The following is an 18,125-nucleotide window of genomic DNA, read 5'->3' as shown; positions in this document are numbered from 1 at the left end:
GAAACGTTTTCTGTTTCTAAACATGTTACCGTGCCTGATAAACAGTAAGGTTTCTAAACTGAGTTCACCCGTAACAATTCCAAGAACCTTTATTGAAACCAACATTCAAATAGTATCTCAAGGGGGAAATTTTGTTTCCGCAAAACTTAACAATTCCAAATATATAAAAACACTTAAAAATCTCATTAAAGGTGATAATTTACCCTTCCCCATGTTATCTGTTAGACTTCATTGACCAAATAAACAGGGAAGACTGTTTAATCATCTGCACCAAAAAAAAAAAAAAAAGAAAGAAAATTGCATCTTGACAAGTGGCAAATGTCAAAAATCACTTTAGATCAGAGTAATTAGAGGCTTAATGTGGTATAACTAAGGCTTCCGACACAACAGTCCACAAACCAGTGTGAATTCCTACCCTCTCGGCCGCATCTTCAGCTACAGGAGGCGATGCCATGTTGGGGAAGAGACCGCAGGGTCCCAAGCGTCCTCGGGGGCGGGGCCGGGCGGAGGGGCTGCAGGCTCCTGAGTAGGGCCTCCAGGGAGCAGTGCGCACGCAGCACGTTAGTGTCAGCTCCGTGTCGGGGAGCCTCCGCCAGTCTTTCAGATGAACAGAAGTGGGCGGTGCAGGAGGGCACCGATTTAAAAGCTACCAGTATTTCAAAATATACAGATATATGGTCAAGAAGAGACTTTACAATTAATCTGAACAGATGAGTCCTCGGGTCTGTTTACAAAGAGTAGTATAAAAGGGAGGAAAGGTCCTGCCGCACACGGAGCGTGCACGCGGACACAGACCTTCCTCAGCCTCCAGGAAAGCAGCAGTGGGGACAGCAGGCTGCCATGTCCTTCCTTAGGGTCCCAGGAGAAACCCACTCTTTCAAGCCAACCAGGGCTGTGTCTCCTGCGGCTCTGCTAAGACAGGCAAGGAATGCTGTCACCTGCATACTGCGGGAACCCCAAGTCCTGGCAATAAGTCTGTGCAACCTGATCTTTACATTTAGAGAGATGAGAGCAAGCGTTTCAAGTGGCAGGCACCTGAATTTCCCTGTTCTCTTCCGTGACTAGTGTTCTGTAGTAACTTAGGGGAATGGTGCTGTACAGCTGGGCAGGGCGGAAGCAGCTGTTAGGCATACAATGAATGACTTCCAAGAAAGCCTGGCTTTCAGGCATATATTTGTGCAAAAGTCCAGGTTCTGCACAAACAACAGGAACTGTCTCATGGGCACATGGCCCGGTGCACGCTTTCAGTTTAACATGGTCAGCGCAGCCTCACACCTCCACTCAACTCTTATCTCAAGCTCTCCAGCTCTTCTACCTGCAGGCGGTCATCTTCGGGGTGCTGGGCCTTGTTCTGGAGGGCTTTGGTGGGGCTGGCCTGAGGCGTGGGAGCCTCGGGGGGCTGCTCGGGACTGGGGGACTCTAGGCCACTGTGCTCCGACCCACTGGCCAGGTGTTCCATCTTCTCCAAGTCTTCAATGTGGCTGACGGAGCTGGTGTCACTCACGGTGTCGGAGCCTCGCACGGATCTCCTGAAGGGCTTGTGGCCTAGGAGAGACGGGATGGATGGCGCCGAGCCGCAGGGATGCACTGCAGGCCTTTGCGGTCACAAGCTTTAATGCATAGATCCCTGGCCAGGCAGCTTGCAGACGAGCACTCACAAGCCAGGCCAGAGCCTCTGGTCCTGGTAGGACAGGCACACGGCCTCGGGCAGCCTGTCTCCAGACCCTAACCTGCCCCAGGGTGCCACTGAGGCACTACATCGGGATTAAATCTCAAGAAGAATGAGTGGCTGTTTGCAAGGCCAATGATGGCTAGGCTGCAGTGAAGAGAAACAGGACTTCAGGTAAAGAATCAGGAGGAGGGGCTGGGAAGTTGGCTCAGTGGTAGAGCGCTTGCCTTGCATGCCTGAGGCCCTGGGTTCGATTCCTCAGCACCACATAAGCAAAAAGAAAAAAGCCGGAAGTGGCGCTGTAGCTCAAGTGGTAGAGCACTGGCCTTGAGCTGAAGAGCTGAGGGACAGTGCTCAGGCCCAGAGTTCAGGCCCCACAACCGGACCAAAAAAAAAAAAAGAATCAGGAGGAGAAAGGCAGGAGCAGTGAAGGGGGGGGACTGTTCTGCGGGCTGCAGGATAGTAGTAATGAACGAGGCTGGGGAGTCACATACCTGGAAGTCTGGGTTTGCCACGAGTTCCCGAGGGGGTCGGGGGCGGCGTCACTCCCGTCCCCTGTACCTTGTAGACATACGTGTGCTCTGTGGACTCCAGGGAGCCTGATGGGGAAAGAGAGGCATGGGCACAGACTCCGGGCACAGGGTTGAGTGCCCTGGGAGATGCATTCAGCTTGCCCACCCACCGGTGGGGAGCTGGGCATTGCTGAGCCTGCCAGGAGCTGGACAGAGCTGCCCTGCATCCACCTCCTCAGCCAGGCTGGGGGGGGGGGCACAGGGGATGGGGCCCCGGGCCGACGGAGGGTGGCCTGGAGCAATGAGGAACACACGCCCCTGCTCGAGGCTGAGATCTGGCACACTGAAAACTCAAATGCAGCCGTCATTCCCTGGGGAAGGAGTAAGGAAGGGACCTGAGGTTTGGGGACCGTTTCCCTCATGGAACTTCTGCATCTTTTCCACATTCCAGCAACTGGAAATCGTCCCCTTGTTGGCTGTGCCCTCCCCAGCAGGGCACTTGGCCGTGCAGAACACTCATGAGGACCTCAAGAAAGAGTCACACGGCCCCAAGCCCCAGATGGACACCATCTGGGGTTCCTTCCAGAGGACCCAGAGACAGAGGAGCTGTAAGGACAGGGGTGAAGCAAGTAAGGCCAGCACACTTTCAGCCCTACCTGCAGTTAGGTTAAAAGTTCTTCCCTTTTGTGAAGTTTGGACTGGAGAAAACCAGTTCAGCACGGATCCTACCACAGGGATCTGCCGCAGCACTCCCTGCAAGACAAGCGTTCGCTGGGGACCACACGCCGCATGGGGCCCCTCCCGGCGGCTCATGCCCAGCGCCGCCTCACCTCCTCCAGAAGCCGCTCCTCGTTGGCCTTCTGCAGCTGAACCTGAGCTTCCTGAATTCCTTTACGAACAACTTCTGTCATGTTTTCCAGAAGCTGTGGGAAGAAAGGTGTTATTTGTCAAAGCTTGACTATGGCCTAGAAAACTGTTAACAGCACTAGAGATGCTGTTCAAAACGGTCAGTAAACAGAATTCTGTATTGAAATGCCAGGGTCAAGGGAGGCGCGCAGAGGCCCGGGCAGCCCTACAGTGGCCTCACTGGCAGGGTACAGGGAGAACAGCTCCTTACAACGATCTTCTCCATGGTGAGCAGAGGCAGCAACGGCAGTCTAGTTTGAGGACTTCCGCCCCCGTGGAGACAGCTGTTCCTCAGCTTCCTTCTCTTCCCACCCACCCCACCGAGTCACGTGTGTCACCTCGTAGACACAACTTTGGTTTGGAGATGTCCATGCTACCCTGCCAACAAGCAAGCGCATTTCCAGTAGGAAGCTGGTCCTCAGGACCCAGCCCCTCCACCTCTCCCCCCAGGACCCAGCTCCTTTGAGGAAGAGCCCTGGACGCAGCACAGGCCCCTCAGTGACGTCACTGAGCGCGCCAGGAATCAGGGACTCTGCCAGGGAAAGGCTGAAAGGAGCAGACGCTTCTGAGGATGGCATCTGCCTTGCTAGCCGGCCAGGCGGCCAGGCAGAAATACTGACAGGCCTCACACACCCGTGAGTTTTCCTCAATCTCCCGGGCTGTGACGGCGATGGTTTCCACAAGCTCGGACACGTCTACGTCGTCGCTCGCCATTCCGATGTAAATGCAGCTCTTCATGCTTCTGTACTCGGGGCCTGCGGGAGGACACGGGTGAGCGTGGCCCTGCGTCCTCCATCCCCAGGGCGACCACAGCACTTGGGGAGGGCGCGTGTGGCACGTGCAGCAGGGGCGCCGGTGGCCGAGGAGAGCCACTCTCTCCCCTGCATGTAAAGCCCCGGCTCTGGAGAGCAAGCCGCCCTTTCAGGGGTGCAAGCGGACTTGTAAGCGTAATTACCCATTTTAAATGTAAGGTCAGATTCCAATTCATTTAACTTTTTCAGGAGTCCAGCGTGGATTTTATCCCCCTCCGGATCTGACTTCAAACTGCTCTTATCATCATTCGCGTGTTCATACCTGAAACAGTATCAAGCATCAGTACTTCAATCTGGAGATCAGGAGCTCAGGAAGCGAGGACAAGGGAGCCCCTAGGGATGGTGTCTGGATGGAAAACTTTCAGGACTGTCCTGTGTGTGGCACCATGTGCACACGCACAGCACACCAGGGCTGCCTCACTGAGCCTGGCTCGGCTTGCCTGCCCGCCCCCCCCCCCCCCCCCCCGGGCCTCTAAACGGCCATATGTCTACTGAATCCTGCACAGACGGCTCTACGACGACTCCAGCGCTCTGGACTGCTATGCACGCCATTACCTGACAACCCCTATCCCGGGCCAGTTGGGGTCGTCAACATGGAGGAGGCCTGCGGTAGCCTCCACTTCCTGCTTGAACTCCTCCCGCAGCTGCAGCGTGCACGTCAGCACCGGCAGCTTGCTCTCGATGCAGGTGACCAGCTGGTCCACGTCCTCTCCTCGAGTCCCTAACGCTGTAAACCCACAGAGAATGATGAGGATGGCTTAGGGAGAGGCTGGGAACTGGGGCGCTCCACTCCACTGTGGAAGACCGAACCACAGTGGAGGCTGTGAAATGCTCTGAGAAAGCCAGTTCTTCTGACACGAAGAATCCTATCACAGGTTAAAAGGGAGCCCAGCATCTCTAAGACAGCGCGAGGAGTGTGGCGCTGGCTGGTGTCTGGAATAACCTCTGGGCTGAGGGGTGCACCGTGCTCTCCCCTGACACTGCCGCTCTGTGGTGTCCCCAGGGTGGAAGCCTTTCTTTGCAGGACAAATTTCTGCATGTCCCAACTTGGATATGTTTGAGGAAAAAAAAACCTTTATAACAACTGTTGAAAGACACCTTGGGAAAAGAATCAAATGTTTTCTAAAAATGTTTTAAGTCAACTCACAAAAAGCAAAACCAGCTGGGCACCAGTGGCTCACGCCTGTCATCCTAGCTACTCAGGAGGCTGAGATCTGAGGATCATGGTTCAAAGCCAGCCCGGGCAGGAAAGTCTGTGCAACTCTTATCTCCAATGAACCACCAGAAAACTGCAAGTGGCGCTGTGGCTCAAGTGGTAGAGCACTCACTTTGAGCTGAAGAGCTGAGGGACAGCGCCCAGGCCCAGAGTTCAAGCCCCACGACCGACCAAGGAAAAAAAAAAAACAGATTTCTTTCTCTTTTCAGTTTTTTGGTTTTTTACAACAAAGTCTCCCTAGGTAGCTCAGGCTGACTCAAACTCAAGGTCCTCTGTCTTAGCCTCACTAGCGCTAGGATTACAGGAGTGCACCACAATGAAAAAAAGACACACATTTAAGTATACCATGAAATCTATACACATTAGTCTTTACACCAGTGGCAGAAGGGATCGAGGAAGCAGCCTGGGGCTCATGAATGCTGCTCAAGGCTGCAGCGTGGCTGAGAAGGCTTCCTCTCATCAAAGCCCACCGTTTCAGGCCTGTGAGAACCCCCGGGGGCTGTGAAAACTACAGGCAGGGTCCTTACCTCCAAGGTGCTGCAAGGGGACCAGGAAATGTTTATTCTATCCCTGTTTCTCCCGACTTTAACCCCATTTCCTTGCTGAAGCTTAAAAAAACTACTGAGGCATGGTGAGAGTAAAACCCCGCCCCGCTCCGCCCCGCGATCTCTTCATCTTCCCCGCGTCAGAGCATGGTGCTTTGCCTTCAGAGAACAGATGCCAGCTTCATCCTGCACCCTGCACCAAATGTCAGCTAGGTTTGAAATCTCCACTGGGGAAAGTGCCATGTGCGGGGACGGAAAACCCAGAGTGCTGGGTCATGGCAGGAACCCAGTGACCCCAGGGCCCTCGCTGTGGAGGTTACACTGCAGTGCTGATCTGCCTAAACTTAGTCCCAGAGAGGAGAGAGCTAGGTGGAGCAAGGCCCATCACCCCGCGGCCTGGGCTCCAGTGGACGTGGCCAGTTCTCCCCGGGAAAAACAAAGAGGAGGGGGGACCCCAGTGCTTACCGGCTGCTGTCGTCAAGGGGCTGAACCGCACACACATGCCCTCGGCCTCCAGGTCCATGACGGTGAGGCCACTGGCGGGCACCAGCTGTTTCAGCTGCTCTCCCAGCTGCAGGGAAAGTGCTCAGCTCCAGCGACCCCCGCCCCGCCCATGCCTGGCCCACGCTACCCTGGCCACAGCCACTGCTGGAGCCAGCGACCTCCCTCCTGTCAGCCCCTGCGTAGAGAAGTGTGTGAGATGCGGGCAAGCCACTTACACACACTTGTCGCTGGTGTGGCACACTGGCAAGCCCTGCAGGCCCCACCGCGCCAAGCGCTCAGCCGTGTGGCTACCGTCACTGCTCTACAACTACAACGCAGCAAGGCCCTGGGCCGCACTGTTCAGGACACTCTTAAGCCTGAACTTGAGGTGCTACTTCAGCGCCCCCAATGCTGCCCGAATGCAGTGCCTCTGCCATACTTCCGTGCGGGCTGCAGTGGTACCGACGCCACGTCCGGCTGATGCTCGCGAGGCTGCAGGATGTCTGCGGCATGGCAGCCGGACATGGCGGCGGCAGGGACACGGGCGGCTGAGCAAACTGCGGCACTGCCAGAGGCGACTTCGGGAGCCCACTCAGACTGGCGCCCCAAACGAGGCCAGAGCCTCGCCAGGGGCCCCCACCTCGAGCTGACTCTACCCATGCCCACGGTCACCCGGTCACCCGGGAGCGAGGCGGTGGAGGGAGCAGGAGGCCCCGCCGTCCTTACCCAGCGGTTCAGGGCGTCACAGGAGTGTCTCTCCCGGCCGACTGCCGAAGGGGCCATGTTGGGTGCTGGGACAGCCTTGAGCCCCGGATCTGAAGCCAAACACAGAAGGATTCATGCCCAGAAACGGCTGGGCTAAATAATGCAACCCGGATTCACTTAGATCCCCCGGGGGGCCCCCAGGCAGCAGCCTCCTATACTCCTAACAGACACTGAGCCGGTCAGCGCCTCACCAACTCTCTAACCCAATGCATTCTCCAAAACACAATTCTTCATTCCCTTAACAACAGGTCTGCTTCCTGTGAGCTGCCGGCCAGCAGGGCCCGAGCACCACGGCAGGGACTCCTTCCTTCCCGTGGGCCTGGCTTCCTCCTCATGCCAGACCAAGGCAGACCAGGTTTCTGTCATCTTGGGGCTCACCCTAGCTGAGCAAACTGACCAGAAAACCCACTGTGCTGTTGCCTTCTAGAAGGGAGTCGGGGCTCCACTTTGGCCCCTTCAGCTGGGCAGGAGACGTTCCTGTGAGCCACTGCACTGGTTCTCATATGGTCTGGGGCGGCCGTGGAGCGGCAGCGGGAGCCAGCCTCCTGGAGCCGGGGGGCGGAGCTGCAGGTGGGAGGATGCCAACGAGGTCTCTGGGTGGGCTGTGAGGGGGTGGCTGCCTTCATTACAAGTTCACCCACTGCCAAGTGCATGAGGGATGCGACAGGCAGTGTTGAATGTGGGGTCAGAGGTCATCTGGGTGGGGACTGTGGTCATCTGGTTGGTGACACTTTATTCCCAGGCTCCATGCTCCTGAATCTACATCTCTGGGCACTAAGGCCCACGTATCTCAAGCCCAGCCACCGCCGCTGGCATTTGGGAGCTGGAAACTAGAGCAAACACGAAGGCATGCAGGACTGGCGTTCAAATGAAGATCTGAGCAAAAACCTTTCCCACTATCTGACCTTCCTTCCTTTTCTTGTACTGGTGCCAGCATCAACGCTTGCCCGCACCACCCGTGCCAGCCCCTCCTGCCTCACTGCCCTCCGCACAGGAGACCCCCACCCCACAGGATGCATGCATGCCTTCAAACACTGCCTGCCTTCAAAATACATCAACTCAACAACATCAAAGATGAATTATATTGTACTATTTAAATGGTATCAAATTAACAGCCCGTAGACATGGACTCCAAAGAACCCTTTTTCCAAAATCACCTACCTGAGCCTGGCAATTCCTGGAAAAACCTGAACACGACTACTGGAGAGCTGAGCTCATCTTCCACCTGCACAAACAGAAGCCTGGTGTTGGTACATGCCCAGTGAACCAGTTGGGAAACGGGCAGAGTGGTGCCCGCCTCTACCAGATCACTCAAGGGCTCTTCAGGTTCAGTTGCTAGAGCAGCAGAGAGCAATGGTCTGGCAAAATGTTTGGAAGTAACTGACCCCGCTGCAGGAGGGCCCTGGTGCACTGGTGTGCAATCTCCACTGTACCTGCTCAGTACCTGTGTCGGGAACTAGACACATCACACACTACCTCGCCACTCGGCATAACCTCATGACCTGAGAATGCTCTGTCCTGTGCTAGCACGCACTAGTGCACACATCCAGTGGCCATCAGCTCCGCCCTGGCGCGCAGGCACACGCTGGGCAGCGATGCCCCCGGGCAGGCTCTGTGGTACTTCTGCGGGATGCAGGTCTCTGTCATTCAACGGCAGCAGTGTCATAGCCCGAGTGGAGAAACTCAGGACAAGAGGACAGGTCCTCTCAGAGCACCCGAGGGTGGCCAGTCCTAGAGCCCTTCCTCTCAGGTGACTCCAACCCCGTCAGCCACCCAAGGAGCTAGATTCCATATGGAGATGCCATTTAAACACTGCTTAATGGCCACAGAAATAAAACTATTACTGCCTTTAAAGGAACAAGAGCTTAATATTTAAGTATACTGGAGAAAGCCCAATGGGCAAGTGGGGACAAAAAAAAGGTGACAAGCCAGCCATCCCCACTGAGGTATGAGCTACGAGCCAGACTTCTAAGTATGTTATGACACTCTTTCCTTCCTTCTGTGACCTCTGGTCTCAAAGGCCTGTGTGTGTAAGAAACACTTTACAGTGTTATTTACATAAACTTCAGGTGTGAGCCACATGGTAGAGAGATTTATCAATTCTACGAACTATCTGAAATACTAGATTAAGTATAGGAATGGCAGAACATTCAGACTACTGCAGGCAGGGCTCAAATAAAAGCAGAGCCCAGAATAAGGGGCGACAGAGAGAAGGAAGACAGGCAGCCAGGCGGCAGCGCAGCGTGGCCAGTGTGGGTGTTACTGACCCCAGGAGGGACCGTGGTGAGCTGGCTTCAACCGGAAAGCCTGAGCAGGGGAGGAAGGCAGGGAAGGCTATCTAGGAAGCCGCTGCTGAACAGGAGGGCTCTGCACTGGGAGCTGGGAAGGAGGAAGCACAATGAAGACTTTTTGAGGGTCAAAGGAATGGCGTGTGAAAAAAAATCTCAGGACCAGACAGCCGTGTTCACTAGTATGCATTGCATACGCAGTCGCTGCAGTTTGCCACTGGAAGAAGGTGTGGAGCTCAGGTTTATGCCTGGGCTAGGTCTGGCCTTTTTTACATAAAATGCTCTAAAAGAACTGGTGATTGCCAGGAATGGTGGTGCATACCTGTAATCCTCACATCAGGAAGTAGAGGCAGAAGCTACTCAAGTTCAAGACCAGCCCTGGCTGCATAGTAAGACCCTTCTCAAAAGACCCAAGGGGATCGAACTCCAGAAGAGCACCTGCCTACCACGCACAAAGCTCTGGGTACTGCGAAAAACAGAACTGAGTAACCAGCACCATCAAGCTCTGCTACTTGGAGGTGAGGGATGGGGGAGAGAGGACGAGCAGAAGAGTCCAGTGGGCTTCACGAGGTAGGTGGGGAGGGAGGAGCGCAGTCTGGCTCTGCCTTGAGTGCCAGCAGCGCGCTCACCTTGGCCCCCGTGGGTCCCTGTGCCCCCAGTCTATGCATCCGCCGCCCTTCTATGTGACAGCTGAGCCAGCAGCCTTGGGAAGTTAAAAATGACTCAGTGTCACAGGATCACCCCGTGACACTGCTGAGAGCAGAATGCGGGTCTCCTGACTCACAATCATACCCCTGCTGCTCCAACGACCCACTCTTCCCAGCTTCTCCCAGCTAGAATCTGGGCCACCTGGCTGCAAAGTCCTAGTCAGAAGACGACGTGGAGTAGCCGTGGAGTAGCCCCTGAAACCTAAATGTGCGCTAAGCAGAATCTGCAATAAACTCAACGTTACACTGTACTCTGAAACACTGAAGGATCATATGGAAATCAAAACCTAACCTGCGGATTCCCTGAAATTCTAAAATACAGAGAAAACAAACCCACATGGGCACTCACAGCTGTTGCTGGCATTGCTAAGTCCCCATTCCTGAGTGTCTCATGTTCTTACCCAGGACGACAAGGGCAGGGCCACCTGCCTCTCCTCATCCCCTCAAACCCCCCCCCCCCCCCGCCCCAGCAGGTTTCAGAAAAAATAGCTCAACACTTCTGGATTGCACACATTTCTGTGTGACGAGGAGGAATGGCTGGGCAGGTGACGCTGTGCTGAGTAAGCTCTCTGCGGAATTCTAGGAAGTTGTTTCCTCTGGCAGTAGTTAGGTTTGAACTTGGGGTCACACACGTGCTAGGCAGGTGCTCTACAACTGAGCCATGCTCCCGCCCTTTTTGCACTGGTTATTCTGAGATGGGGTCTTGCTTTCTGCCTGGCTTGTACTTAGATTGTCATCTGCCTATTTTAAGCTCCCTGTCATAGTCAGGATGACAGACGCATGCCACCACATCCAGTTTCTTCTGCTGAGATAGAATCTCAGGTTGTTTTTGCTGTTTGTTTTTGTCTGTTAGATGCTGGTCTGGAACCTTGATCTTCCCAATCTCCATCACACAGGCAGTCAGGGTTTCATGCCTAGGCCACCAACGCCTATTGAGAATCCTAAATTTTAGCAGGATAAATGGATTCTATGAAAGCTATAGGAATTTAAATAATTGTATGGTATCATTTTATCCCAAAGAATGCTTTTATTGGAGCTACTCCAGTGAGGTGTATCACATCTGGGGAAAACCATTTTGTAACTGAAGCTAAAAGAAAGTTATTTCAAAAACAGAAAATTAGATACCATACCAAGACTTTGATGTGGTCCACTTTCTTCAAACTTTCCTGTAATCTCTGACTCTGCAAATGATAAAACACAATGTGTGTGATTTCATTAGATTAACACAATAGGTATAGTATGAGGGTCTTCACAGCACTTCAAACATAAGCCTCAGGTAGCTGTAGCTTGATCATTCTAAGTCTGGATGTCAACTTCTGCAATTCAAATCTGCAAATACGCTTCAATCTTTCAATTACATGTATGAGGTCCTGACTTCAAACCCCACTCAGTATCTCCCAAAACAAAAGGTACAGGGCTCAAGAAGCTGTTAGTAATGAGATATTTGTAAGTGTCCTATTAGCAATGGGAGTCACTGATGTTATTTGCGAGAAAGCTGCTGAGGGAGAAGGTAGGCGCAGGGCAGCCGAGCACTGGAGCAGGAGGGGAGACCATAACTACGAGAGCAGCGCGTGGCACCCAGCTAAGCTTCCCGACCTGTCATTTCTAGCTATGGTCTTGACCAAGTTCTCTCGACTGTAAAAAGGGATGGCAGGATATGTCCTGAAGAGTCCTGAGTGGTGCTCAGTGACGCACACCGTGTAATGTGCGCGATGGCCACTGTCCTCATCAGTCCGTCACATCTCCTCCGGGTTCCCTCAGCACTGGTATGCCCAGAACCATCACCTGCCTCATGGTGTCGGGCTACCTCCAGAGCAGCACACACAGAGCCTCCGGGAAACCTCTTCTTCATGTGCCGTTGGCAGAGGAACTTCTGTCCGGTGAAGTTGTGGGACCAAGTAACACAACACACACTGTGCTTCATGGTGACGGGCACCAACAAAATGCTAACTGCCACCCTCCTCCTCGAGGGCGGCGAGGAGGAAGAGGATGAGGAAGGGGGAATGGATGGCGCAGCATGGACTGTGACGGCCTAGCAGTTGAGCGAGGAGTTAGCGTCGGAGGAGGCCAGGGCTGAGGTGGCCTCCAGGGCATCACAGTGAATGTCATCAGTATTGTCTTGCACTCCTCTGGCCCAGGGGAATTGAAAGCTGTCCCTGGGGTACCCAAACCCTCCCCAAGTTGATGAAGTTACTACAGCAATAGAAGCTTCTCTCAGCCAAGAACCAAATCAAGATATGAGCTAGTAGCATAAAGAGGGTATTTAAAAAATATACATATTGTGCTTTTGTAAACACAGATCTTCATTCTTTAATGTAAAAAAGAACTTGTGAATGAGGACTACTGATGGAAAAATAGGGAAGTGATTATTTAAATATAAAAATTGGAAAGGGTGACATTGATCAAGATGTCTTATACTCAAACTGACATGTCAAACTGAAACCCCTTTGTACAACTACGTAGAATATCTATTATACATATCCATGTGTATGTGTGTGTGTATGACACTTAGGAAGTGCCAGTTCCCAAAAAACACACACCCACATTTTAAATTTTAATATTTTTTGAGGTGCTGAGATTGATCTTGGAGCTTTGCATACACTAAAGATGTTTTGCCACTGATCTACCACCTTAGCCCAAGAACATATTTAAAGCGAGACTGAATGCAGAACTTAGGTGGTGATCAGATGGTGCCCTAAGTAACTTTTTTTGATTGTGGTCAGTCACGGGGCTTGAACACCAGGCCTAGGCACTGTACCTCAGCTCTTCAGCTCAAGGTGAGTGCTCTACCACTTGAGTCACAATACCACTTCCGGTTTTCTGGTGGTTTACTGGAGAAGAGAGCCTCACGGACTTTCCTGCCTGGGCTGGCTTTGAACCGTGATCCTTAGATCTCAGCCTCCTGAGTAGCTAGGATTACAGGCGTGAGCCACCAGTGCCCGGTCCTAAGTAATTTCTTTAGTGACTATTGCTGCTACCTGGCAGGGTAGACAACAGAGGCAGTGTTGAGAGGGGACACAGGACAAAAGGATAGTTAGTTTAGGCAAGCTCAGCTCCTGCACTGCATAAAGGTAACATCACGCTTTCTAAAAGCTGTGGTTTTATTGCTGGAACCCAATCTCCACGGCACAGAGAGAGAGAGGCAGGGGAAGTGGCTGGGGCCAGAGCATGGAGCCTTCGTGGTGGGATCAGAGTGCGCTTATAAAACCAGCTCAAAACAAACAACAAAACCAAAACAAAACCAAAACAGCCCAAATGAGCCTGCTCTTGCTGCCGCGTGTGCAAGCAACAAGCCCTCTCTCCCAGGCACTGAGTATGCTGGCCCCGGAATTACTCATTCTAAGGCATTTTGTTACAGTACCCAACAGATTAATATGCTACAGGATTATTATACATTTCTCACAAATAGAATACCCTGAATACAAAGAGAATTAGACTTAGATGCCCAGAAACCTCCAATTTAGGAACCCAAGCCAGTGTGTCACAAATCCAGGCCAAACTGGGCATGGTGTAACATGCCTCTAATGGCAGCACTGGGCATACTGAGGCAGAAAGATCAAGAGTTCATGGTCAGTTTGGAGGTCCTACCTCAAAAAACAGAGGGAGGGAGGGAGTGGGGGGCTACAGTGGCTCATGTTTAGCTATTTGGGAGGCAGAGACTGGGAGGCTAGAGGTTCAAGGCTGGGCTAACAAAATGTTAGCAAGACCTTATCTCAACTAATAATGGGGCATGATGGCATGTGCTGGATAGTGGCAGCTTAGCAAGGATGTGGACCCAAGTTCAAAACCAGCGCCACACAAATAACCACCCACCCAACACACGCAAAAACACATACAAATATGGATGGAAAGAAAGGAACAGGCCACTCAGCGGTAATTCCAGCTATGTGAGAGGTAGAGAAAGGAGGACCCAGGTTCAAGGTTAGCCCAAACAAAAGCTGACAAGACTCCATCTTAAAGAGCAAACCAGGTGTGGTGGTTACAAACAAAGGAAGAGGTAACAATGCTCAATAAGAAATGTACTCATTACCTTACTCATGTAACTATAACCCCTCTGTACACTACTTTTACAATAAAAACATAAAAATATAGAAGATTTAAAAAAAAAAAAAAAAAGAAACAACAGCCGAAGGGCCTTCAGCCAGTTGGTTATGAGGTAGTAAGTCAGGGGGTGAGCAGCCAGTTGGTTATGAGGTGGTAGTCAGGGGGTGAGCAGCCAGTTGGTTATGAGGTGGTAAGTCAGGGGGTGAGCAGCCAGTTGGTTATGAGGTGGTAGTCAGGGGGTGAGCAGCGGACAGGGGCAGAGACGGAAACCGTGGTCACTGCCGAAGTGTCTACTCACCAGCTGGCAAGCGTGCTTTATCCTCTCCACGATGCCATCCAGTCCCAAGTATTGTAAAGATAACCAGAGAGGCAGGGCACGGAGTTTGTCTGCTGGCTTATTTGATGTAAGTCCGGCAACTAGAGTCTAAGAGAGTCCAGTATGGATACATTAATTGAAGAAGTTACTCTGCAGCAGAGTAACTGCTATCATCTACAAGGCACAATGTGGGGGGACGCATGCCAGGCACGCAGCCTGAGCACCATCCGGTTGCCACTGCCAGAGACCTGGCAGAGTCCAAGGGCTCAGGGGAAAGAAATGGCAAAGCTACTCCAAGATGAGAATCCTGATGGATTCAGAAATTCAGGAGACAGCTTCTGTGAGACACTATCTCAAAAAAGGAAGCTGGTCTCAGTGATACACACCTGCAATCTCAGCCGTGCAGGAGTGTGAGGTAAGAGGACCGTCTAAGGTTGGCTGGGACAAAACTATAAGACCCTATCTAAAAACTGAACTAAAGCAGAGTGCTTGTCCAGTGAGCTGAAGACTCAAACTCTAATACTGCCAAAAAAGTCCCAATGAAGCAAATGGCAGTTCCTTATTCTGAGCAAGCATCCATCCAGCCGTAACTGTAACTGTTACTAACTGAGCAAGACACCAATCGTTCAGTCATCTGGCACTTATTTTGCATGTGTTTGTCACTAACTCTTCTATTACCAACCAATAGAACTTAGGATTTTTAAAAATGCACTAGGGCTCAGGATGTAGCTCAATGATAGAGCTCTTTTTTTTTTTTTTGGGTCCGGTCGTGGGGCCTGAACTCTGGGCCTGGGCGCTGTCCCTCAGCTCTTCAGCTCAAGACTAGCGCTCTACCACTTGAGCCCAGCGCCACTTCTGGCTTTTTTCTTTGTTGCTTATGCGGTGCTGAGGAATAGAACCCAGGGCCTCAGGCATGCAAGGCAAGCACTCTACCACTGAGCCAATGGTAGAGCTCTAATCCTAGTAGGTACACAGCCACAGATTTGATTCCTAATACCACTAAAAAAATTGTCTTGTTGGGTGTGATAGCGCACACTCGTTACCAGCATGTGGGAAGCCAAGGTAGGATAACTAAGGCATCTAAAGCTAGCCTGGGCTATATAGTGAGATACTGACTTAAAAAGAGGGGCTGGAAAGGTGGCTCAATGGTAGAGTGCTTGCCTTGCATGCATGAGGCCCTGGGTTCGAGTCCTCAGCACCACATAAGCAGAAAAAGCCAGAAGTGGCGCTGTGGCTCAAGTGGTAGAGTGCTAGCCTTAAGCTGAAGAGCTGAGAGACAGTGCCCAGGCCCAGAGTTCAGGCCCCATGACCAAAAAAAAAAAGAAAGAAAAGAAAAAGAAAACCATTGCAACCTCTTAGAAAATGTGGATTAGAAGCCTTATTGAACTCAAGACCTTGAGCTTGTGAGGCAGGTGCTCTTCCACTTGGGCCAGGCCTCCAATCTCTTTTGGCATTGTTCTCAAGGAAGAGTATGGCTTTATGATCGGGCTGGCTTGGCATGTGATCCTTCTACTTGTGCTTCCCCAGCAGCAGGGTTAACAGGCACGGGCCACCACACCCCGCTGCTTGTGGAGGTAGAGTCTTGTGAATGCTTTAGCCCAGGCTAGCCTCAAACCCGGATCCTCTGATCTCTGCCTCCCAACCAGCTTGGATTATAGGCTTTAGCAGCCTTGACAAGCCGGGAATTTCACTTTGGAGAACCTATTTTTCCTGGAGTTCATTTTCTATTTTTTGTTAGTTGTGGGGCTTGAACTCTGGGACTGGGCACTGTCCCTCAGCTCTTCAGCTCAAGGCTAGTGCTCTACCACTTGAGCCACAGCGCCACTTCCTGGAGAACCTATTTTTAAGAAATAATTTGCAAAGTAAAAAGACATTCATTCAAACCTCTATTATAGAAACTTGAAAATATCCTTAAAGTTCACAAATGGCCATGACTAAACACGAGCGATACTTGAGTGATGGAATATGATGCAGCTATACACTGGCCTGAAAGTCCTTTACACATATAGGGAATAAACCTATGATGAATAAACCAAAAAAAAAATAGTATGGATTCATGTCATAAATGAAATGAAGAAAGCAGACTCCGTCTGGCTGTTCTGTAGTGAATGGTCCCTCCCCGCCCCGCCCCGCCCCAGCCGGGCAGGCAGCTCACCAGGGCAGGGTCATCGTGCTTGTACAGCGTCACTGCGGGGACAGCGGGCAGCCCCAGCCAGGGGCCCGGGGTCAGCGTCATGCTGTGGCATTTGGTTGCAGCCTACCCACAGGAGAACAACTTGTCACCACATGATGAGAGTACACTAAACCCACTCCCCACACCCTGCCGTAAAGTATTTGGTGAAAACCTACAACATACCAGCACCGACGAGGAGACATAACCGAGAGCCAATGTTGCCAGATTCACCCTGGAAGAGAAAACACCAATCTGAGAACTAATTACTCACTGTTTCTTCTTCACTAAGTATGTGCTGTCCAAAACTTAAGCCCAGCTGCGCTGCTGTGGGGTGACAGCCCCGTCATTGGCTCCACTCCAGCCACAGGAGGTGCGGACTTTACAAAGACAAGAAACCCTTGCAGACTCACTTGAAGCGGGACATGTGTCAGGGTGTCCCTGTCTGCTTAGGACACTGCACCCCATATGCTGTGTCCTCCAGCCACTGCTCCCATTTGTCCTTCTGGAGGCAAGATAGCAGGCCTCGGCCTGGACACACTGGCGCCAACTGCTCCTGGGACTTTTTTTGAGGCTTTGGGATGGAAGCAGACAATTCTGTTGACAGAATGACTGCAGAAGCCAGTTAAGCACTGGTCTTTTTAGTTGTGTGAACCAGTAAGATCTGTTTCAGCCAATTTGTTATTTTATTACCTTGCTCTAAGAACCTTCGGGGATGACTGTCACTACAGTGGGGCTGGCTGGATGTCCCCTCTTCCTAGGGACCTCGCCTCTACCTACCCTTCCACGTGAAGCCATATGCCATACTGCTCACAGAGCTCTCTCAATCGCCCAATCTTGTCTGTGTGTCCAACTGCAGCTGTTCCTATGATAACCCAAACAAGAAAAGCTATTCAAAGGAGCAAATGTTATAAGCCAAAAAAAAAAAAAAAAAAAATCCCTGAGTCCATCAAGTGACTAAACATGGGTAGATCTGTTTCTTTTAAACATACAAGAAGTCAGGCAGGAAGTAGTGGTTTTCCTGTTGTATTTAAATATTTTGTGAAATGAACTGCTTTATTAAAGTGCAGTTCATATGCAACAAAACCCACTGGCATACACGTGTGGTTCAGGCGTGTAGTTCTCTACTTCCTGGAAGCATCCTTGTCCCCACGGCGGCCCCTCAGCTCCGTGCAGCCCCATAGCCCCAGCCTGTTCCGTCACTCAGTACAATTTGTCCATGGAAGCATAGATCAGACCTTTCTGTGTCTGGCTTCCGTAATTCTTCCCAGTGGACATGCCTGTCCCTGCTTAGTCTCCGCAGCAGGTCCGCACCAGCCAATGGACACCTGAACACTTATGAGTTCTTGGTATGAGGGACATTTTCAATTCTCTTTGGTAAATACCAAGTAATGGGACTGAGGGGTGGTGCGGTAGTAAACATGGAAGCCTTGTAAGGAAGCGCCAAGCTGTCCTCTCGCGTGGCTGTACTGCTTGGTGTCCCCACCAGTCACACAACAGCTCACCAGCATTTGGCACTTTTTTTTTTTTTTTTTAACTTTAACGTCATCTCACTGCTTTTTCATGGGATGCTGAGGACTGGCGTCAACTGCCCCACCCCTGAGCTACACCCGCAGCCTGTGCTTTCAAATTATGCTTCTCTTTCCTTTTTCTTTTTAGTTGGAGACAGTCCCTCAGTGTAGTCTAGGCTAG

The 18,125-nt window shown here is 51.8% G+C and overlaps 1 protein-coding gene across 6 annotated transcripts in view; it reads right to left on the bottom strand.

Moving 5' to 3' along the window:
• Positions 1–63: 63 nt before the first annotated feature.
• LOC138814510 (pyridoxal-dependent decarboxylase domain-containing protein 1) overlaps positions 64–18,125 on the bottom strand; it is a 42,161-nt gene continuing 24,099 nt past the window's right edge. For all 6 annotated transcript variants that reach the window (XM_070003430.1, XM_070003429.1, XM_070003432.1 and 3 more), the window contains exons 9-23: positions 17,214–17,298; positions 16,620–16,668; positions 16,419–16,520; positions 14,246–14,371; positions 11,034–11,084; positions 8,070–8,133; positions 6,870–6,958; positions 6,126–6,231; positions 4,455–4,626; positions 4,043–4,161; positions 3,721–3,842; positions 3,012–3,104; positions 2,838–2,934; positions 2,164–2,268; positions 64–1,545 (exon numbers count right to left, since the gene is read on the bottom strand). In XM_070003430.1, the coding sequence (XP_069859531.1) occupies positions 1,289–1,545; positions 2,164–2,268; positions 2,838–2,934; positions 3,012–3,104; positions 3,721–3,842; positions 4,043–4,161; positions 4,455–4,626; positions 6,126–6,231; positions 6,870–6,958; positions 8,070–8,133; positions 11,034–11,084; positions 14,246–14,371; positions 16,419–16,520; positions 16,620–16,668; positions 17,214–17,298 (1,637 nt within the window). In that variant the 3' untranslated portion in view covers positions 64–1,288. The remainder of the gene's footprint in view (positions 1,546–2,163; positions 2,269–2,837; positions 2,935–3,011; positions 3,105–3,720; positions 3,843–4,042; positions 4,162–4,454; positions 4,627–6,125; positions 6,232–6,869; positions 6,959–8,069; positions 8,134–11,033; positions 11,085–14,245; positions 14,372–16,418; positions 16,521–16,619; positions 16,669–17,213; positions 17,299–18,125) is intronic.

This window comes from Dipodomys merriami, unplaced genomic scaffold (assembly GCF_024711535.1).
Source record: "Dipodomys merriami isolate MVZ:Mamm:240054 unplaced genomic scaffold, mDipMer1.0.p SCAF_60, whole genome shotgun sequence".
NCBI classification, from domain to species: domain Eukaryota; kingdom Metazoa; phylum Chordata; class Mammalia; order Rodentia; family Heteromyidae; genus Dipodomys; species Dipodomys merriami.
Note: the sequence above shows the minus strand (reverse complement) of the source record. Positions and strands in the feature narration are given on the sequence as shown.